The sequence below is a fragment of the Centruroides sculpturatus genome, unplaced genomic scaffold (assembly GCF_000671375.1).
Source record: "Centruroides sculpturatus isolate CEXI.00-Female unplaced genomic scaffold, Cexi_2.0 scaffold1492, whole genome shotgun sequence".
NCBI classification, from domain to species: domain Eukaryota; kingdom Metazoa; phylum Arthropoda; class Arachnida; order Scorpiones; family Buthidae; genus Centruroides; species Centruroides sculpturatus.
Genome location: NW_019385934.1, coordinates 25,992 through 50,046, shown reverse-complemented (window position 1 = coordinate 50,046; position 24,055 = coordinate 25,992). Strand labels below are relative to the sequence as shown.

The window sequence follows — 24,055 nt, the reverse complement described above, 5'->3', positions numbered from 1 at the left end:
AGGCTTTCATCACTGCAGCTTTCACATTCTGCTTCCACTGGTTTCCTAGTTAGTTTAATGAATACACAACCAAAAAGAACATAGCAATGCTTCAAGCTTTTCATTCTTTGATCTTGTCCCTGAAACACTTATTTATTTTTAAAGATGAAAGTGAAGTTGAAGAGTTGCAGGTTTCAATCAGCAGCAGAGATTGAAACTGCAATAACGCAAGGCCAAAAAGATTGCTTTGACAAATGGAATGGACACACAAGAAGATTGTAGCTATAGTAGCTTATTTTAAAAGTAGTTTGGTATAAAAGTTTCTATGTTATGTAATAAAACCTGTGTGAAAAGTTTTATTTATTTTTGACTAATACATTTATGTCATGCTGACTGACTTAAATGCAGCTAAATGACTATTATCAAAGATCCATTGATACTGTATTATCCTTTATCAATGTACTATATAATTATGCACATAATCTGTAGCAGAGTTTATCTCACAGAAAATTGCTAGAATGTAAATAAAATATTTGCATGCCCATCCCAAAGTATAGCATGCATCTAAACAAAGCACTTGTTGAAATCATGACTCTGATATGCAGATTAGAAAGTATCATTTCAAACATTAAAATATTGTTTTTCTACTTTACTTCACTGTGCATGTAATTATAAAATAAACAAAAATGAAAAATAATACTTTTGGTAATCTCCTATATTTTATGTATGAAAGGTACAAATGCCTATCAAACAACAAAAATTTTTATTATATTGCTTCATTTTGTTTTATTTATCAATCAATAATATTAAATTTCAATTATTTTAATATTTAATACCTTCATTTAATACTACATTTTAATCTAAATTAACCACATTAAAAAAATATATATACAGTAGAGCGTCATTTATTGGAATCAATTGGGGACTGGGGTTGTTTGGATAACTTATTTTTCGGATAACCGATTATATACAAAAAAAATACATTATTAATATCCCATGTAATTATTATATTAGTATATCCCAATAATAGTATATTAATATATCCCACATTAAAATTTTTCTCTGTTGCGTGTTGCTCGCATTGAATTTTCATCAATGTTAAGCCTAACAAAAATTTTTATAATAATAATCATGGCTATTGTATTGTTAAAAATTATTTCTTTACTTTGTACAAACAAAATAAATATATTGAAAAATATAAAAACAAAAAAAAAATTATACTTTAGAAGTTAATCTAGTATCAAAAACGTTCGATTTAGCATGACACAGTCCGACTGGAATGCTTTTGGTTAACTGACATTTCAGTTGATCAACTTTCGGATAAATGATGCTGTACTGTATATTTTAAAAATTTACCTGTTATTTAGCCATTAATTCTATTGTAATAATTAAGATTTGTTTCAATTTCACAGATATATGTATTGCATATACATATTTTGTATATTCAAACTCTATTTAAATTTAATTGAATATATCATTAAAAAAATTAACTTAATGTTTCTAGTGTAATATTAAGAAAAAAATAAAATTTTTGTTGCAAAATGTTCTTATGTTAAAAAGTGTAATATTCCAATTAAGATAAATATAATATACAATCAAATCTTATTTTGAACATCTGAAAAACTCTGCAATTTTCCAGTATTTGGCAGTATTATGTATTCTTTGATAACATCATATTTTCTCTTTCCTTTCTTTTCCATTTATTTAACCAACTTTTTACCTACAGAAAATTTGTATACATTTCATCTTAGATATTATAAAAATAACTATTTAGAATCAAATTTCACTAAAATTGTGAAATAAGTGACAATTTTGCCTACAACTAAAGAGTTTACAAAACATATGTATTTCATGAAATTCCCAAATATACTCATTCTGTAAATCAATTGACTTCTTTTTATTTTCTTTCTACAAATTTCATTTTCAAAATGTGAGCTGTACCAGCTTTGAATTATCCAAATTTATAGTAAAAACAATTTGAATCATATTTTTTAATACTAATTTAAGTTTGAGTTTTATGATGAATAACAACAGATTCATTTTAGCCACTAAATCAACTTAAGGAAGTTCAAATTAATGATATTTGACTGTATACATCTTTAAATAATTTTAACCAAAAATTTATTACATATTGAAAAAGTTTCTTACATCATTTTTAATTTTACTTATGCTATTATTCTTAGTTATGAGAAATATTGGTATATTCCAATCTTTATACATAATATCCTGTACTGGATTAGGTAGATTCCATGTTACTTTCTTACATCCAGCATAACTTGGATCATCATAATATAATCCTAATATATAAATAAATAAAAATACATGTTTTTAAAATGTATTAAATAAAATAAAATAATCAAATTGTAAAAGAGAATTTCAATATATTATTAGCTATAATGAAATTTTTAAAGAATTTATTTCAATGTGTTTAAGTACTCACAAGTTTTGCATAACATTCATTTAAAATTTATAAAATACAGGAAAAGAATTGAAAACAAATTAAAATAAAGAGTACGAGTATAAATAATGAAAAGCTGAATGCAAATTGTAAGTAATCAAAATAATACAACTGAGAACTATATTTGACTCAAAATAATTTATAATTCAATTCATCACACATTTACTTCATTTTTCCTATTATTTATTGCTATTAGATATTTTAAATAAATTACTGTTTAAAGCAAAAATATTAAATTTTAATTAAACTGTTAAACTAATTGAATTTTCTATTGTGTGTATGATTTTTGTAGACTAAAATAAAACACAAAATATTACATCATTTTAAACTACAGTATTTTATATAAAAAATTTTGAATAATACAAAAAAGAACTTGGCAAATGACTGAATAGATCAAAACACATAATATTTGATCACATACTCCAGGAATACTTTTTCAGTCATAATTACAAATTAGTAATATATAAATAAATGAACGAAAAAACTTAAAAATAATGATATAACTCTGATGCTGTTTAAAAGATGTACTACTATAAGTATTAATAAATAAATTCAAATCTTAAATAAAATTTAATCAATTCCAGAAAAACTAGTACTGTACAAAAACACAATATTAAATAAGTTTCAAATTGAATAAAATAATATAAATTTAATCTTGACTAAACATGCAAATTTTCATTGTTTTACAAGATAAATGATATAATTTTCCATATAGAAAAAATCTGTTCTAATTAATAAAAAACCAAACTTTAATATTTAATTAAAAAAAATAACCAACCATAAATAATTATGTGAAAAATTTAGTCACACTAGTTAATCAAATTATTTAGAACTGTAATTAGATAAATATCTATATACTTAAAAAGTATATAGATATTTTGAAAGAAACTATATTTTACCAAAATATTCATTTGGGCAAGAACGATCAGTTGAAAATTCAGAAGGTATTTCTTCATCTTCTGGTTTTAATATCATTACTCCTGAGACTCTCTTTGATGATTGAAAATTAGTCATATTAGCCCTAAAAATAAGAGAAATATTCTGTAATAAATTGCTTTAATATTGATATAAAATTGAAAGCTTAATATTCTATAATCTATTAAAAATTTCTAAAATTCTTTGAATGTAAAATTTCAAAGAATTCAGTCTGCATTCTGATAAAAAGTAATTTTTTAAAAAGTTAAGAGAAATATAATAATAGTAGCATAAATTTAAAAAACAGTATACAGGTTCCCTACTATCCGAAAATTTCCGTAAAACCTTTTGTAAGCTGAAATAGAATAAAGAGAAGAAGCAATTATTGTTAATTTATATGTGAAAAATTTTTGAATGTTCCCACACTCAAAACTAACTAAATCATACCAAATAGCACATTAGTAAAAGCAAGAGTAATATGATAAGTATACAGCCTATATAAAATAAAAACATAAGTACAGTGTAGTTAACAAAACTAAATCAGAACAGAAGTACTCTCTCCAGGCAGTCACCTTATAAAACTGCCCTATTTCAAAACTGATCAAACCACCCATGGCTACTTTTAAATTCCACTTTCATACCATTCATTCTTTCTGTTTCAGCTTATTGAAAAGAGCAGCTGATTTCCTCTTAAGTAAAGATAACAGAACACTACCTTTGTACACCCATCAACCTGCTAAAGCAATAGGCTTTCCATTTTTTCACTTTGTTTTTGCTAACAGATGCATAAAATAAATCAACATAAAAAAGCATTGATGTTCACAGACACAATTCAAAGCTTGGAGACTCTTCTTACTGTTTGTACATTCCAAGTAGCAATCTCTCTAAAATGGCTTACTACAAAACACAAGCTAAATACTGTTTTCGTTTTTTATCTTTTTTTCATAAAAATGGAATCCTCTTCAAATTTCTGTCATTGAAAATAGAAATTAATATAGGAAATTTCATAAAAGCAAAGTAACATTAAGCAAACTTTCATAAAGCAATGCATACTAGAGATGGGACAATTAATCAGAATCAGAACTGGGAATCAGAAAAACCAAACATTTTCCGGATATCGGAATCAGAATTAAGCAAATCTCATCACTATTTCTAATTCTTAAAAATAATTCTTCCACATTTTATAAGAAAATTGATTATTTGTTTCAGTTGAAGATTAAAAATGTTTAGAATTACGATAGTGACAATTAAATATTTTAGTTTATTGGAAATTTCATGTTGATGAAGCAGAGAGTAAGAGATGTCCCATATACGAGATAATGTCTGTCATAACGAACTATTCTTTTATGTAGTTGGAGCAATGAGATATTGCACTCTGTCGGTACGTACAGTCCCCATTTTATGGGAGATCAGATAACATTAGAGTTGCCAGAGTTGTCATTCAGCCAGATTAGTCAGCTTGGCTGTGAATTTCAAATCAAGGCTGGTGGTCAACAAAAATATTTAAGTGTCAGTAAAACAGTTTAAAATATAAAGAAAATTATATCTTAATAGAAAAATACAGTAGAACCTCAATTATCCGGACTAATTGGGGATGAAGGTAGTCCGGATAAGGAAAAATCCGGATAATCGAAACAAATACTTTAATTTGTCTTTTAATGATAATACAACACGTTTTCTTTTCGATGACATATCGGTAATATTAAAAGTAAATACTGTATTTAAATCGTAATCAAATTTTCAAGAAACAAACATGCGTATTGAATTTGGACTACTACTGACCAATGCTAACAGACTACCTATTGTTTAAAAGGCCCTCTGGTGGTGCAAGAAGACGGATTTTATAAAATAAAAAGCAGTTGAAACTACATTTTTATGAATAAAAATTTGACAAACTATTTATCGTTTTATGACGAGTAAAATTTTTTCGTCACGTTCATGGCTCTTAAGTAATGCATAAACCTTCAAGGCGCGAGGCCCTTCGGACAGCGAGGCATAGGCGGTGGCCCATGTCGTCCATGCCTTACGCCGCCCTTGGTCATAGAAATGATGTAATTTGAATATAAATTATTTATAAATACATATGTCAAGTTACATTTTTATTACTACGTAAAATATATTTAAGAGTTTACGACCACTGTGCTGGGTGAGACGTTGTTGAAACAAAAAAAGTTATGCATTCCATCACATACATAAACACTGTCATAATTCACCAAGTGCAAATCAGCAAATTTTGTAAAATTTTTGTTATTTTGAACAATCCGGATAATCGAAAATCCGGATAATGGAGGCTCTACTGTATTATATAAAATTATTTTTTATATTTAGTATGTTTACTTATAATGATAAAACACGAATTTAAATACTTTTTCAGCAACACTTTAATTTACTTAAACATTTTTTACCCATTTTCATGTCTGCTTCATATGTTAGGTGTAACAAGAAGATTCAAACTATTTAAGACACAATTTTTGTATTTGATTGCCTTTGTTCTCATTGTAATTGTTATGAGACTAGATCTGTGTGGTGTAATCTTGCTCCTGGAAAAATTGCAATTTTTCTGTGAAATCTTTACTGATCCCATTAATATTGGTACCATTGGATTTGTCTTGGCGGGTAGAGTTGAATGACATGACATGTGCTGGAGTGGACCAAATGTTTAAAAAGTAAGGTCAATTTTAAAAAATTGGTATTCTTATAGCATTGACTGCTTGTGCCTTTAACTGTTATAATGGCCATTAAGCTTATAGCGATCATTTATAATGGTTAAAACTGTTTCTATAGTTAGATTATTTGTGACTTTAATTGTGAATTACATGTTGTGGACCTTCAGACAACAGGATTATCTAATAGGAATTGTGTTTGTCAAGTTAAAGAACAGAATACTGGACAATATTGAGGTCAGTGACTACTATTTCCTTCTTAAATTCCCTTCCCAAGGCAACTGCCCATCTGACAATAGCTGCACAAACAAGTACAACTTTACAGTAAAACTGATCCTCATACCATTCTTGAAGAACTTAAACAATACTTGGCTGACAATGAAAAAGCCAAACTCAGTATGAAGTGACACAGAGACTATATTGTAGGCTGTGTATAAAGAGTAATCAACATCTTCATTAATCATCCTATAGAGAAGAGTATACAATTAATTTCTACAAAATTACATAAGCTATTAGATAATGAATCTTCCAAAAATCTAATTGATACACATAAGCATATAAATGAAGAAATTTTGGGTTTCTTTCAAAAGATTGATACTAGATTTCCCAGTCATTTTCTATTCTTAAGCTTGATGTTTATAAATTAATTAATTTACAGTGTTCTTAATGTAAATCATTAATTTTTCTAAACTAAAATAAACTTTAGAAAGTATTAAAAAAAATCAGAATCTGGAGAAATTTTGGTATCGTCCCATCACTAGTGGATACCCATACAGTACAGTACATATCTACATGCTGTAGGGAACTTTGCAAAATAATGTTGAAATTTATTGATAAATACACATTTGAAGCTTTAATAAATATAAATTTTATTAATTAAAACAAAAATTCTTATCATAACTTCAAATATTTATTTACCAATAAATTTCAATGCTGTTGGTAAATAAAGATTTGAAGTTATGATAAATATTTTTGTTTTAAGTTATTTTTATTTAATATTAGTATAAATTTAATTTTTAAAATTATATCCTTACATATTGAAAAAAGGCATAGAAAGAACTGCTACATATGGAGGATATGGTCCTGTTTTGGTAATCCATTCTACATCCTCAATTTCTTCAACCAAATGTACAACTCCTACATTTCCACTTCTTCCAGCTATAATAATAATAAATCCATTTTCAATCTGTATATATATCATTTTAATAAAGTTTAAAAGTGAATGATAATAAGGTGACTGTCCCAAAGATTGACAGTAATCTAACATCTGAAACTTTAGATTCCAATTTATCATAGTAAGATAACACATAGTTAAATTGAAATTTCTGAACATTAGGCTTCCATGTTACATAGGAACATTCTACCTAAATACATGTACAAGAAGGATGATACAATAATAGTCTACAGTTTAAGTAAAACACAAGTTTTACTTAAACTGTAGTTTTACTTTACTTAACTGTAGCAATTATAGTCAGTTTAAGTAAAACTCATGTTTTACTTAAACTGACTATAATTGCTAAGTAAAACTCATGTTTTACTTAAACTGACTATAATTGCTAACCAAAATAGTAAGCATATACATTTATTTATTCATGTTTAAATTGACACTTTTATATGAAATTTCAAGTTGTTACTGATAGATATTGTTTGAAATGATTCACATGAAATCACAAAAGCATTACTTCCTTAAAATAGAAATAATAAAGCCTAACATTATGGGTATCAGGAGTTGGAATGCATATTTTCTATATTTTATCTAAACCTGATATATTGTGACAACAATGTGCAAAAATATTTTTAGTTCCATTTTTTACTTATATTATTTCAAAAACACAATTCTTAAATTCTTACTAAAATCTAGTTATAAGTGAAAAGCTTATATCAAATATTGACAGAATGTATACCAGTGGTACTCAAACTATGGTCCATGGACCAGCACTGGCCAGTGAAAGGTTTATTATTGGGCTCTAACAAGATTTCATTCAAATTTTATAATTTATATATACATATAAAGAAATAAGCATCAAAAAATGTCATATATAGCTAATCAGAGTCAGAGTTTTATCTATGATATGTGATGTATATTCTGTCAATCATACAAGTCTAATACAGCACTCCAGCAAACTAGAAGTGCCCACCACTTGTCTCATGCTTCAAAGATTTATCAATGATTTCAAGTACTTACAGCACATTTTGAGTTAAAAGTTTACCATAATATGTATATACATAGACTGTTTTTTTTTCAACCTCCAATGGTCCATAAAACAAAGACAAGTGTAAATAACAAAATGAATTTATTACCAAAAGTTAGGTACAAACATGGTTAATTTTTGAAGTAATCACTGTGAAGATTGAAGCATTTGTCATATCTGCGGACAAGCTTTGCTATACCCTCTTCATAGAATGTTGCCATCAGTGACTTGAAATGGGCCTTAACATTGTTTTGAAGATCATCATTAGTCTTGAATCTCTGCCCTCCTAGCCACATTTGCAGTTCAGGAAAGAGGTGGACGTCTTCACACCTTTAATGTGTGAAGACTTCAACCTAGCTTGGAACTTTTTAAACACCCAGCATATAACCCCTATTTAGCACAGAGTGATTTCCACCTTTTTCCTGAACTGAAAACGTGGCTAAGAGGGCAGAGAATCAAAACTAATGCCAATCTTCAAAACAACATTAAGGCACATTACAATCACTGGCAGCAACATTCTATGAAAAGGGGATTGCAAAACTTGTCCACAGACATGACAAATTCCTCAATCTTCATGGTGATTATATCGAAAAGTACATGTTTGTACCTAACTTTTGGTAAAAAATTCATTTTGTTATTTACACTTGTCTTTATTTTATGGACCATTGTAGGTTGAATAAAAACTGCCCTTGTATTTTGATAATAGTTTTATATTTATTAAATACTTTCTTAATTACTTTTGTGTTTATAGTCGTTTGAGATGAAGATAATTATTGTTACAATGATAATAATGGCAGAGCATCCAGTTTCATTACAGTGCAGTTCTATTTTATCTTCTAAAATTTACTTTTTAAATTTTTTAACAGTTTTTTAATTTTTATATTCTATAATTTCTTTCCTAAAATCCATCTCTGGCATAGCCAATCAACATGATTAATTTTAAGTTATTTTTTGTTTTTTTTAAACATAGATGTGTCCATAAATTACACAATGCAAATATGAATGAGTATGCAGATAACTGCTCTTTGGTGTTGTCATTTTTGGGTCCCTGTGTAAGAAATTTTGACCAGATGTATGTTCTTTATACTGCATGTTGGATGTCAATTATGCTTATTTCAACACAAGGCATAATTGGAGTCTCATGCATGTTTTCTTCTTCCTCTTTGATCCAGCTTGCTTCATCTTTGCAACTGAATTGGACCAAAGAGCAACCAATAGTCTGAGTTGTTTTTCTGTTGGTCTGCCACTGTGCTGTGATTGTGTGATGGGTTTGATATGTAGATATCTATAACAAAGTGCCTTATTGTTTGTGAATAATTTATTTTGTTGTTTTCATAATGTATAGCTTTGTATCATTTCAGACTTTACAACTTGGCTGCTAGTTTTTATTTGAGAGTGTCACTGTATTCCTGTATGTGTACTCAGTGGCGGCCCTAGCCAGGTTTTCAGGTGGTGCGAGATCTCATTGTGGCACCTCTTGTAGAGACTAAACTGATAATGTACATTTTTCACATTATTAATAACTAAGACCTCCGTAAGAGTAGTATAGTAATACTATTAATAATACTATGGATGAGAAACTATAACAACAGTAAATGGAGAGTTAACTTGACCCTTCTTAATTCAGACGTATCGCAAGCTGTTGATGTTTCCCCCTTCTGTCGATGGAATCTCTTCATTTTAGATTATAGAGATATAGCACACATTTCAGGATCATGTTTTATATTCTCAAAACCCTGCTCACTCTTGTGTAAAATCTATAGCATAGTACTAGTATGGATGAGGAACAATAACAGTGGGGAAAAAAAATAATATTTCTTTCACAAGTCAATATTCATAATAATATTTATTTAAACTGCTATGACACAGACAACGCTCACATCACGCAAAGACAAATTTACATTGTAAATTAATTTAAAATTGAAACAAATTAAGAAAGAAAATAAAATAAAAAGCCTACATTGCCACCTTCCTCGCTTTTGCGCTTGCAAATGTTGTTATTAATTCAGAATAATTTAATTCCTAGGCAATAGTATTTTTGATAGATAAAATTGCTAGATATGACAGTCTATCCCGACACATGGTTGAATGTAAATAAGTTTTAATTTACTGAGAATTCATTCTCCTTTAGCGACAGTTACAGGTATGGTCAGCAAAATTCGAAGTGCTCTCCACACATTCAGGAATATATCCTACCAATCATTTTGTTAAATAAGTTGAAGAACTTTTATTTGTTCTGATGATTCAAGCTCTTTCAACAATGGATTCAGGTGTAAAAGTTCCTCAACCAATTCGCAACCAGATATGTTACATTTTTCTCCATCGGTTAAACTTATTTCTAAATTTGCACAGGCTTTTTCCAGTTTTGACTTTTCATGAGTTGTTTCGATTTTGTATAAAAAGGACGATGTATCATTAAATTTGGATAGTTGTGTAAATCGAGTGACCAATGCATTCTCAATTGTATCGATCATAGAGTAAAAGATGTTTATTTTAAACAATTCTTCAGGATCTGTTGGTGTCTCATCTATGGCCTCGTATTTAAATAATCTTTTCTTTCTTCGGGATCGGACTGACTTAAAAATAAGATTGATAATTCGTTTTGGAACTCAAAAGCGCATTTATCGTTAATACAAATCAGTCAGCATTCGATCTTCATTCGTTTTGATAAAGGTCATTAAAGATGACCGAAAACGTTTTTGAAATTGTTAATAAATTTGGCTGCAGTTTATAAGGTATTTGAGTAGTATATCCTTGTTGACTCTTTTATAGCTTTTTGCTGGGAAAATCAGTCACGTGGTCAGTTGTTATAGGAGATAAAGGTTATAGGTGTTCCCAGGACCCAAAACAAATGACAAAATTTGGATGCTAATTATAAACTTTTGTGCAAGTCAAGCTGCAGGCTGTGTGGGAACAATAGAATGTTGACAGTTATGAAAGGAGGGTTTCAAATGTTCCCAGCTAGATCAGTTTTTTTTTCAATCCATTATATAACAAAAGTAGAAATACTTAAATTTTTAGAATAATAAAATTCCAGATCTCACAGTATTATTTGGAAACTTATGAAGTTGTTGAAATTGAGTCTTCATATGCATCTTGGCATCAGTCTCTTGCTCATCTATCTTGCATGTTATATGTTGTTGTACTGCAATACTGTGCACATCATGAGTAGCAATAGTAACTGTGTGTTGTTTATTTTTTATTCCATCCAGCAAATTTGTCAGCTTTGGTAACATTACAGGACAGTTCGTATGCAACACAGCTTAGCATAGATAGAGAGTCTCATCTCATCTGTGAGATGAGACTCTCGTCTTTATTCTCTTTCTTTCAATCTGTCACACCACATTCTCACCATCAGTCTTTTACCAAATTTGCTTTTTAAACTTGTCTTCCATTCAGTCCAATTGTTAAGCTGGTAACCAATTGCTTTATGCCAGTATTTTGCTCCTCTTAGTTTGCTGTAGCTAGTGGAAGAACTTGGGTCTCAGCTAGTCTCTGTTGATTTTGAGTCAATTCAATATAATTCAACCATTCATCAACATTCTCCGTAGTAGTACCACTAAATTCAGGAAGAGAACTCGTCAAATCAGGTAGTTTGGACTTCAATAACTGTCTCTTTTGAGTTTTGCACTGCCTGTTGCTGGTTATCTATTAATAATATTACTTTTTCCATTAGCATTTGCATCATACTGATAGGACTTAGATTTACATCTTGATGTTTGGAAGGAGATTCATTCATGACTTGTTCCTTTTTTTCCTGGCTAGTTTCATTAAATCTTTTGCAATCATTTGTCGATATATCGTCAAGTAGTTTATTACTGAAACAAATCACTTGATGATTTATTGTCAACCTGAGAATTTACGATTCTTATAAAACATTCCATTCATAGATGGCATTACACTACTACAGGTTATTCTGTACACTTGTTTCACATATTTAATACCAAATGACATTTTATTTTTATTTTATTTTAAGTATTTATAATTTTTTTGAAGCAAGAAATTTCTTTGTGTAAAAAAACTGTTTGAGTTTGTTTTAATCAAAATGTACAGAACAAAATGGCCATTTGTGCAGGGTTACTGAAGGAAATGAAATATATAATCAAAAAATTTTATCTATGATCNCACATATTTAATACCAAATGACATTTTATTTTTATTTTATTTTAAGTATTTATAATTTTTTTGAAGCAAGAAATTTCTTTGTGTAAAAAAACTGTTTGAGTTTGCTTTAATCAAAATGTACAGAACAAAATGGCTACTGGTGCAGGGTTACTCACAGAAATGAACTATATAATCGAAAAATTTTATCTATGATTGAGTTGTATAAATTATAAAAATATTCAAACTGTCATTTTCAACATATTTTTTTGGAAGAAATTTTTTATGCTAGCGAAAAGAAACTTTACTACAGTAAACAACAAAAAGTAACGTATATACGTGAATTTTTTCATATGTACATGATAATTGCTGGATTTTTCACAAATTTTTTAAATAATAAAAGTGAAATGACCTTGAGCGACTAAAATTGGCAGTGAGTGTTTTGGAACAGTACAGTGAAAGCCTAATGAGTTTAAAAGGGTAAACTCTTTAGTTTTTCTAGTATCAGTGCCAAATCTTTAAGCTATTGCTTCCTAGAGTTAGCTCTTAAGCTTTACTATAACTTTGTTTTGGTTACAATCAAAATTTTACACTTTTAACTTCAATCTTAAACTTCAAGACTTCCTACCTTCGTCCGCGCGCCTTACTCATTTGGCTCATTTCTTGTAGACGTGGTTTGTAGCGGGACATCAGCTAATCTTGTCGACTGCACCAATTATGTACGACTTGTACTTATGGAGTGTACTACTGTTTTGAATAAGGTAAAGACAATGGTAAAAAACTATTGAACAAAATTAATTATAACAATTAATTACAACAATTAGACAACCATCTTTCTTCTTCATCTCAAAAACAACTAGTGCGCTCTTTTTTTTTCTCTTGCCCTTGGCGGGATTTTCTCTTAAAAAAACTTCCTACAGTTGGTATGTGTTGTCCATTGTATGTAAGGCAGTGTATGTGTTTGTGATGCAGTAGCCATACTTGGGCCTGTACTGCATTTGCTACTGATGGCCAAGAGAGACTGTGGCAAACTTTTGAAACATAAGCCTCTGCTTAACTCATGAACATGGATCTTGTTAACCAGGCAATGTCTGAGCCAGTATCATGCTATGAATGTGGAACTACCATTTTTGTTTTCTCCACAGAAGTGGGTGTGCCTGTATACTAAAGTAAAGTGTTTATAAATCAGCTGCCCCTAACATGATGATCAGATGCTGTTTAGAAACTGCCCACTCTAGACCAGATACTGCTTGTGAATCACTCTTTGCTTCATTTCTCACCATTGACCTTCCTGGCAAGAGTGGTCCTGCTGGAAGCTTATGTTCCCACCTGCATCAATCTATGGTTCATTGTAATTACTGAGCGTTCTTACCTCAATAAGCGACTAGTGAGAGAGATATTCATATTATTGATAAATGCAGCTATCATGTTTTACTTAAGGACAATAAGTTTATCAGATTATCAAAACACCCCTTATGTTGCCAAAATAATTTATTGAAAACTACAATATATAGGCCGAAAATGTTAGTTTCAATAAATTATTTCGGCAACATAAGGTGTGTTTCGATAATCTGATAATTATTTGCTGAGTACGTTCTGTTAAATGACAATAAGATTATTTTTCATTAGAGCATAAATAACCAGAAGCCACCATCCACATTCACCATCACATGACACAATGTTTATTTTTAGTCATATATAGGTCCCACACTTTATAGAAAGTTAACAATTAGTTTATTTGATAGAAAAAAGTTAATTATTTTATTTAAATTCTAATTCTGGAGAGTTTATAAAAATACTGTATCAAAACCCTATTTGAGTTAAACAGTTTATGAAATTTGAGTTAACCAGTTTGATTTAACATGTAAATCCCTATGCTAGACAATCAGGTAAAGAAATGACTGAGTAAATGTAACCAAATTATCCCAGTTTGAGTTAATCAGGTTCTACTGTAGTAACAAATCCATAGCTAAATAATTTAATCATTGAGCTTAACATTTTTCAGAAATTCAATTCAACCATATTCTCACAATACTAATATTTATTAGGCTTGTCTTTCTTTTAAACACAAATCAGGATTATAACTTCAATAAAATTTATTGGTGATTATGTAATATTTTCAGCACACATTACGAAGTTTACCTATATTGTATGTCATTCATTTCAGTTAATATTAATATTCACAATAGTAACTGAATCAAATGTGAAGCCAATTCACATTGATCACATTCTTATAAAATGTGTTAACTAATGATTAGTTACATTTTTATCAAGATGAAAACTTTGATGTTAAATTTAATATTAACAATGTTGTTCTTAATTTGTAAAAAAAGCAATTATATTAAAGAAAAATAAGCAATGATTACTTCAGTCAACAACAAAACCATCTCTTTGTGAATTCTACATATGTTATATGTTCTATTATTTTTCACATATATATAAGAATATACAATGTGTTTGAATATTTAAAATAATCTTACTATTTTACATCACAATATATTACAAGAAAAACAAATGTACAATGGGGTTTTTCCATTGTTTTTAAACGTTTATTTCAATATGTAACATTTATAAATCCTTGGTCATAAAGGATCAATTTATGTTCAAAGAAAAAATTCTTTATCCTGTTGTTATGAGAAGATTACAATTATGATTAAGAGAATCTATAAGAAGGTTCTATCAATGCTGTTAAGGAGATTGACCCAATAATTAGACTTATTGAATAGTACATTGCTTTCAAATGGTTTCATTCTGTCATCACAATAGATTTTGTTGACACCATTAAGTTCTATAACTTCTAAAACAAATTCATTGTCATTATCTGTTTCTGCAGCTTGATATCTAACTATATCAATAAAATCATTCCATCAAAGTACTTTTCATAAATATCAAAATGAACACAACACTAATAAAAATAATTTTCTGAATTAAAAATCATTTCTCTTAAGCAAAAGAATATATAAAAGTAATATATTATGTAATCTATATATTACCATTACTCTACAACATATGATCTAAAAGTTAAACAGTTAAAAATGTTAAAAAATATATAATCTATTATAAATCTCTCAAGGAATGATCTATTAGGGGTTCCCAAACTATGACCCATATTGCTTCTAGACAATTAAAAAAAATCATGATTTAAAAAATATTTTATTTGCATTAAATGATTTGAACTGAAGCCAGGAAGAATATAACAACAGGACCATACTTACTTAAGACAGAGGTCTCATTTTCTCAGAAAATCCCAAAACTTGGATGGGAGGTACAGGTAAAAAAAACTTATTATAAATAAAGTTTTCTTATCTGTACTTCCAAAATAAATGATACTTGTAATTATTTTGTGTGTTCAATATATTTTCTTAATTTTTAATAAAGATTTTTATGATTATTATTTTTATAAATGATTAACAGCAGTGGGCTAGAGTGATTTAATATATATATTAAATCACTCAAGCCCACTGCTGTTGTCAGAATTAGTAATGTGGTCTTCCCCTAGAAAAGTTTTGGTACTCCTGATCTATACAAAGTATAGATCTATACAAATATACATCTTATACAAAGTTAACATTCTGAAAGGTAAACTGAAAGAGCAAATGAGTACAATAACACAAAAATAATCATTAAATATTTGTAAATGTTTTGAAAGATTACAATGCTAAAGAAAAAAAGTCAGTTATAATATTTAATACATTTTATTAAATTATTATTTTCTTCTTAATATTAAAATTCATCTTAATATAAGATTAAAAATATCCTTAATGTAAAAATTGTAAAATTTCATTTATTTACAAATTAAAGGTCAACTCACATGAGCATCCTATTTGATGAGTAGCATTTAATCTACGAAAACAAAAATGATTAGCTTGAATAGTTTCGTAAATCTTTCGGCTTGTTCTATCAGCTGATAAAACTGAATGGGAGAAAAAAAAATGTACATCAAAAAATATTCTAAATAAATATTTTGATAAAGTACTTACAAAATTTTTAAAGTATTTCAATAGAAAAAGCAAATACAGTGAAATATCAAAAATCCAGACTAATTTAGGCCAAATCCCATCTGGATTTTCAAATAAATATATGTAAATTAGCATTTTAAGTACTGTAAACTACAAAATCACTGAAATTCAAGTTTAGGTGTTCTAAGTTCAAGCAATATTTCATAAGGAATATAGGAATACTTACAAAGATTCAAAACAATTTATAGAATTACTATATTAAACAAAAAATACACTAATCATAATTTCAAAATAAAAAAAAAAAAATTACAAAGTCTGAAGACAGTTAGAATATCAACAACGAAAGATAAAGAATATAGGCCAAGAGAACATCAACAATGAAGTTATCATTGAAAATGCTAATATTCATTTTTTAAGAGCTGAATCTGGATTTTAGATGTTTCACTGTAATAAAATTTAACACTATATCCTATAGAAAAAAATTCAAAATTTGAAATAATTAAAAATACTTATTTCATTCATTTACGATAAAATGATAATTCCAAAATAAAAATATTTCTTGAGAGATTGCTATATTTATGGTAGAATCTTCAATTTCAGAATATCTAGCAATTTATTTCATTAATTTATATTTAGACAATGGAGAATATCAATGATATTTTTTGTTGAATGTTTAATAAACTTAATATTTTTCCTATGCTTAACAATGTATACTAAATTTTTATTTTTTCAATTACATTATATAAATATGTACAGTACAGGTACATTGTTCTCTCTCAACATAAAATTAGAGATATTCTGCATTTGAGCAAACATTTATTTTTTTTTAGAAAAATTAAACACAAATAAAATGTCAGAAAAGCTAAAATAACTATTTAATATTAATTGAGAGATAAACAGTCAAATCTTCAAAGCAAAAAATGATAGTATTAGGTTAGTTTTATTTTATTTAGGAATTAACTTTTATTTACTTCTATATATAAAAATCCATATTACTTATTATGACATGCTGACATAAGACATAGCTTCATATATAATTAATTGGGGCTGGATGCTCCAATTAACTATATATGAAGCTGTAAGCTTTCCATATCTGGTCTCAATTTTCAAGATTAACAAAGACAAGACAGACAACAGTGGAAATGCATAGTTCTGCAATTTGAAAATTGCAGCCCAAGAAAGGTGAATTAAAACAAGATATATTTTATACCTCAAATAACTAATCATTTTAAACAGTTAAATACACTGTATTTAAAATAACAGTTATCTCATGTTTCAAATACAAAATTAGACAAAAATTTCCCTTGAATTTTGAATAGTGCTTTGGAATTCAAACTATGCATGCAGTGAAAAAATCTGCTCAAAGTATAAATGTAATCTTTTATGTGTCCAAGTCATCTCTTGTTCTTGTTTTATGCCTTTATGTTTTTAGTGCTTTTTTCACTTTATTTTTGGTGTGTTTGATTATATATGTTACTGCTAAAGTTCGAAACTCGTTAATCTGCAGATTACCTAGCTAATCTGCAGATTAACTAGTGTGATCCGTTAAAGTTGTGAAAATTGTTTCATTTCTCAAATTACCTAGATAATGTGCAGAGTATCTAGGTAATCCGCACATTACCTACTAGGCACTCGGTAAAGTGAAAATAAGATCTTTGCCACAAATAAATGTACCACAAATAGGTGTGCTTGTCGCAGAAACCAATTGCTATGAAATTTAAAGTGTCACCAATCTTTAGACTGCACAAATGGATAATGTTACCTATGGTGGGTAAAATGGCAGCTCGTCTCTGATTCCAGCAAAGAGAAGAAAGGAAACAGTGGGGACGCACGTTCAAACCTAACCTAACCTATTCTAATAATTTGGTTGGTAATAATTATGGTAATTTATTAAAATAGGTTAGGTTAGGACAGAACGTGCGTCCCCACTGTTTCCTTTCTTCTGTTTGCTGGAATCAGAGACGAGCCGCCATTTTACTCACCATAGGTAACATTAACTGCACAATTATATCATGCGATCACCAGAAAAAGTATGATAACTTTATTATTTTTCGTCTCCGGTCCAAAAGTAGGGTATCGTTGAAGTCGTCTCGGTCCCCTCAGTTCAGATAGATACTCAAAGTCCCGAAATTCCATAGGTGGTTATCTATATAATAATTTCCCTAATTGTATTAATATTTTAAATCGTTTGATTTTTTGTATGTTTTTTAATTGGTTGATGATTGATTCTATCAACTAATTTGTCGATTGTTTGATTGTATTAACTTGATTCTTTAGATATCGAAAATTAAATAAAGAACATTATGTTAATTTAAGCGTACAGAAACGTTGCTGTTGTTTCAGCAAAGATCTTATTTTCACTTTACCGAGTGCCTAGTAGGTAATTTGCAGATTACCTAGATAATCTGCACATTACCTAGGTAATTTGAGAAATAGAACAATTTTAGCAACTTTAACGGATCACGCTAGTTAATCTGCAGATTAGCTAGGTAATCTGCAGATTAACAAGTTTCCGAGCTTTAGCGGTAACATATATACTGTATTGTGTGTTATTTGTCAATTTTTAACAATTTTTTCCTGGAACCTCTTTATATCCTTTAGTTTAAAATTTCCCAAATGGAAATTTTTAAACCACATTTGACATTCAAAGTTTATAAGTATCTTTCCCTTATACATTACAAAATTTTTTACTATTTGTATGGTGTTATATCCATTATGAAACTCAAAGCATAATATGCCTAACATATTTTTTATCTGAAGACATTACAACTTGATATTATTCAAACAAAATGTGAAATAGAAAATTTAAAGCAAGCTTCTAAACAAAGAATAAAATCTCACACTTCTTTATGTTAAATTTCACAACTGCTTTGATTATATCATACATCTATGTTAAGATGCCAAAGTCCACAGTGTACAATCAATAAATGCAATTTTAATTTTATTATACAGTATTTACATATTTTATTTATGGTTTTTGTGTTTTAATTCATTATTTTGGAATTTAATTGATTTTAACCTTATATTATGTGAATTTGCTGTTTTAAGTTCATCGAAGTAGGTATTGTTTGGGGTCTGGGAATGAATTAATTCACTTTCCATTATTTCTTATGGAAAAAAATTGATTTGGACTTCAAACACCCTCCTGGAATGAATTAAGTTCAAAATAGAAGATACCACTGTAAATGCATTATGAACAATGTTATTCATGTTTTACTTATTTTAAAAGTTTGATAGCAATTTAAGTAAAGAAAATATTAACAAATCATTATCAACTTAAAATCTAGTAGAAATGCCATGTAGAAATATTGTGCTTATTTATGAATTTTGAGTATTTTCATTTATAAAATTAAGCTGTTTTTAGATGATAAATTTTTCTAAAAATTCTCTTACAAACATCAAGTATATTATAATATTTTTGGAGTTTAAAAATAAGACAAACAATCAATTTATAATAAAGTTAAAAAACATAATTTTTTTCATTTTTTAAATTTAAACTTAGAAAACAAGTTTACTTTATATCAAAATTTTCCATTGATAATATCAAAATTTAGGATTAATTCACAAGATTTTCCTATTGAATAAATTATACTTGCTAAATGAACTTAAATCTTGGTGACATCAAAATTAATGATGTTATTGAGCATTGCAAATCCATTTGGCCAAAATTTCATTTATGGTGTCCAAGCTATTGCACCTTGGTGATCTTCCAAAGCTTTACAACAGAAACATTAATGTAAATGCTTTATACAATTTTACTTAAATAAATTTATTTTGTTTAATTAACAGCATTCTTTTGTTGGAACAACAAAAGAATGCTGTTAGGGAAAAAAGATTTATGTCAATTTTGTGAAGCTTTTTCATATCCACTTCAACATTTATTTAATTGAGTTAAGTTTGTGGATGTATGAGGTAAATTTAAAATTTCTAATGTAAATACTGATTATTGTAATGGCTGTAACTTCATCTGTGCTTATTTTTTTTGGAGAAATTTACTTTCCTCCTGTTACATATGACAAGAGGGAAAGTATACAGTCAAATGATCCTTTCCAAGATTTTTACATTTTTTGATTCAGGGCACCTTTAAATGTCAAGAAATTCAAAAGAATGTAAGGGTTTTTCTGTATGTATGAATGTATGTGTACGTGTGTGTATGTATATCGTGTGTATGTGTTTGGGGGCATGATTTTGTTTACCCACTTTAATGCTTAGTAACTCTTATGCCTTTTGTTGAAAATTTCTGAAATTTTGCAGGAATGTTTGTGTATTAGGGAAGTGATGCTATTAAATTTTGGTGGTTAAAGAGCAAGGAGGCAAGGAAATAGAAGGGGAGGCCATGTCATATCTTGAATGGGAACTTAAAATGAAGATTTTACTCATTATTAGCATTTAGAGTTTTTTTTATAAAACTCATCTCTGCTTTCAAAATTAAACTTTTTGCCATCTTATAATAATTAATAGTAATTTATTTTAAAAAACTTTACATTATAACAGATGGTGCCACAAACAATTTTAAAATTTTTGCTGAAAAAATTATACAAACATGTTTCTGATTTTTCAATTAATTAATACTTTGTTTAAACATTATAACGTGCTAACCAAGTTTTTATTAAATGCATTTTCCTTATAGATTTATAGATTTTTTTATACAGAAAGTATAAACAATATATTATTGAACATTATTAGTTGTGATTTGAGATAAAATACAGAGAATTAAATATGCATAAGTATGCATATTTGAAAAACCAACACAAAACTTTAGTAGATTGTACTCCCTCACTTGTCATTCAACTTACTCTTCCTCTGTCATCAGCTTAATAATGAACTCCATAACAGAAAATTCAATAACAATGATACATCATTTCCAAAATAAAACAACAGTTGCAGAAAGCTAACAAAGTTATTATAGACAGTGTGTTGTTATACATTTTCATTAAAATAAAAGAGATGAAGAAAACTAAAATTAGTATCTAATTCCTATGCCTTTATGTCATTATTTATACAGTTTGTTATATAAATGTCTGCTAGGACAGATCTTATGAATAGGACTTATTGTACTGATGTTCGATTTCTGCAATTGAGGAAAACTTATTCAAAGAAAATAAACCATCTTTATTGTTCATCTGGTATTTCACCTGTACATACTTTATTTGTGTTTATATTAAGAGTACCCGACAATAATATATAGATTTTAGCATGACTTAAAATTTCACTTTTGTTAATTATTTCAATATGTAAATAAATACACAGAAGAATGGTATTATGATAGGAAATCTTCTGTGTATTTATTTACATATCAAAGTAATTAACAAAAGTGAAATTTTAAGTCATGCTAAAATCTATATATTATTGTCGGGTACTCTTAATATATTGTATTGTTGTAAAATTTTTATAAATTTTGTTTTTAGCATTGTGTTTTTGTAAACCTGCTGAAAAGGGACCCGAAGGTCCAAAACACAAAGTGTGTACAGGCGAAATACCAGGTGAACAATAAAGATGGTTTGTTTTCTCTGAATAAGTTTTTCTCAGTTGCAGAAACCAAACACCAGTACAATAAGTCCTATTAATATGATCTGTCCTAGTAGACATTTATATAACAAACTGTAAATTTAGTATCCTTTAGTAAACTTCAAATTTCATTTTTATGTAATCAAAAAGATATTTTGGATGAAATTTGTGTACAGGGGAAGAAACATTGCAATACTTTACATACCTATGTAATGATAATGTGGACATTTTTACTAACAAGTGAAATATTTAAGAAAAATGAAACATTCATTATAATTAGACTCAAATTTAAAAATTTTTGTAATCAATTATTATTACAATGATAAAAAATAGATATAAGAACAAAGAATTAACTTGAAATTATGAAAGATTGTCAAATAAGAAGTTATTGGATATATTTGATGTTTGAATTGATAAATATTGAAGAAATGTTTGTTTGACAGACCAGATGTTTTAAACATAAGGTAAATTATAATTCATATTTGAGGATAAAGCAAACTTTGTATTGCATGTTTTCGCGGGATTTTTATAATAGTGTTTGCAGTGTATCAATAAATGTCTGTATATTAAACCAACACCTCTAATAGACAAACTTCCTCGATGATAACCATAGGAATTAATTTTATCCATTAATATCCGAATTAATAGAAAAATATTAGAATTTTATTCGCTTTTGAGTATATATACGTGATTACCACAGTTCAAAATATATTTAAATCTTTATTTCTTACCAGAAAACCGAAGAAAAAAATTGACAATTCCAAACAATAATACACTAACAGCCACCATTTTGAAAACACCAACACGCCCTCTGTCGAGAAAAGATTGCAATTCTAAAAAAATATATTTAAACCAACATAGAAAATGGACGATTTTCTAAGTTGAAGTGACGTTTAGGGATTTAGTTTCCTTAACAACGATTACGTAAAAATCCCTACAACGAATAAGGGATTTAATTTGATCGATGCCTTATTTATTGATCCAAAAAAATCTTACTCATATTTAAATATTAAGCACACACTCAACTTTTTTTAAAAGTCATTTGCAATGGTAACGAATGAGGAGGAAGCTGAGTTAGGAGGTGATTCTCCTTAGATGTTACCATGGAAACCCAATTCCTGATCCTTCTCAGTTAATGTAGACCACAGAATATTAAACTAGGAACCACACACAACCTCCTCGACACTCTTTAGTATCAATTAAATGAGCAGTTACATCTATTAGTATGGTCTGGAATTTCATTGATCCGTGTCAACTGAGTTTAACGCAGTAACGTAACCGTTACTGCGTTACTCTGTAACGTTATTTTCGTGGTTTTAAAACTATGACCCTCACTACAATCGATATTGTAAAATATTCCTCCATTTCCGGCCGAAGTAATTAAATTAATCCTACTTGATGGATGGAATAATTCCTTTCTATCAAGTTGGGATTAGTTCCTAACTGGTATGCTAATTATTAATGTGTTTTATCATTTCTTTTCATAATTTGTGACTTAACGACGGTTAATTATGCGTCATTAGTAGTATTAATTTATAGATTTTATTTATATTTCTCATTTAAACGCATTTATTTGCTTTAGTTTACAGTATGGCATATCAATCGGTAGGTCGCGAGATACCAGNCTTTTTAAGCCACTAAACACATTTCTAACTTGGAATTTTAAGCAATAAATTAAACTAAAATCTCGTTTCATCGTAATAATAGCATAATTTACATTCAAACAAATTATGGATAATGATTTTCCACTAGCAATTTATTAAAAAACAGGGGAAAAAACACTGAAACGTGACACATAGCTAAGTAAAAAAAATATTAAAAAAAATGGCGTTAAACCGCAGAAATATTTCCTCCCGCAATATAAAAATAGGCTAACTAAACACTTGAACACTTGATTCATTAATTTTTTTCTTACACATTAGCGCCTTAAGATGTTTATATTCAGGGTGTGTTATTCTCTAAATGAGGTTAAATAGGATAAATAAGGTTAATATCGTTCACGAAAGAAATCCCTCTACCATATTTAATTTGCATAAACTGTTGCAATTACAAAACTGTGAAGCAAAATGCAACAATCTAAACTAATCATTTGGAAATTTAATTGAAATTAACTGTAAAAACTTACATTTTTTTTATTAACAAAAGAAAAAAAATGTAGCTTATAAGCTTTTGTAAATTTAAAAAAATTAATTTAAAAAATTAAATAATCGTGTATAAATGTTAAACTTTACGGTTGAGATATATGTTGAAAAATATTGAATAATTCAATTTTGGTTTTAT

At 28.2% G+C, this 24,055-nt stretch overlaps 1 protein-coding gene across 1 annotated transcript in view; it reads right to left on the bottom strand.

The window, feature by feature from the left end:
• LOC111612661 (nicastrin-like) overlaps nt 1-22,602 on the bottom strand; it is a 47,915-nt gene extending 25,313 nt beyond the window's left edge. The window contains exons 1-5 of the mRNA XM_023353900.1: nt 22,507-22,602; nt 16,120-16,221; nt 7,050-7,173; nt 3,337-3,458; nt 2,128-2,276 (exon numbers count right to left, since the gene is read on the bottom strand). Of these exons, the coding sequence (XP_023209668.1) occupies nt 2,128-2,276; nt 3,337-3,458; nt 7,050-7,173; nt 16,120-16,221; nt 22,507-22,564 (555 nt within the window). The 5' untranslated portion in view covers nt 22,565-22,602. The remainder of the gene's footprint in view (nt 1-2,127; nt 2,277-3,336; nt 3,459-7,049; nt 7,174-16,119; nt 16,222-22,506) is intronic.
• Between the last annotated feature and the right edge of the window lie 1,453 nt (nt 22,603-24,055).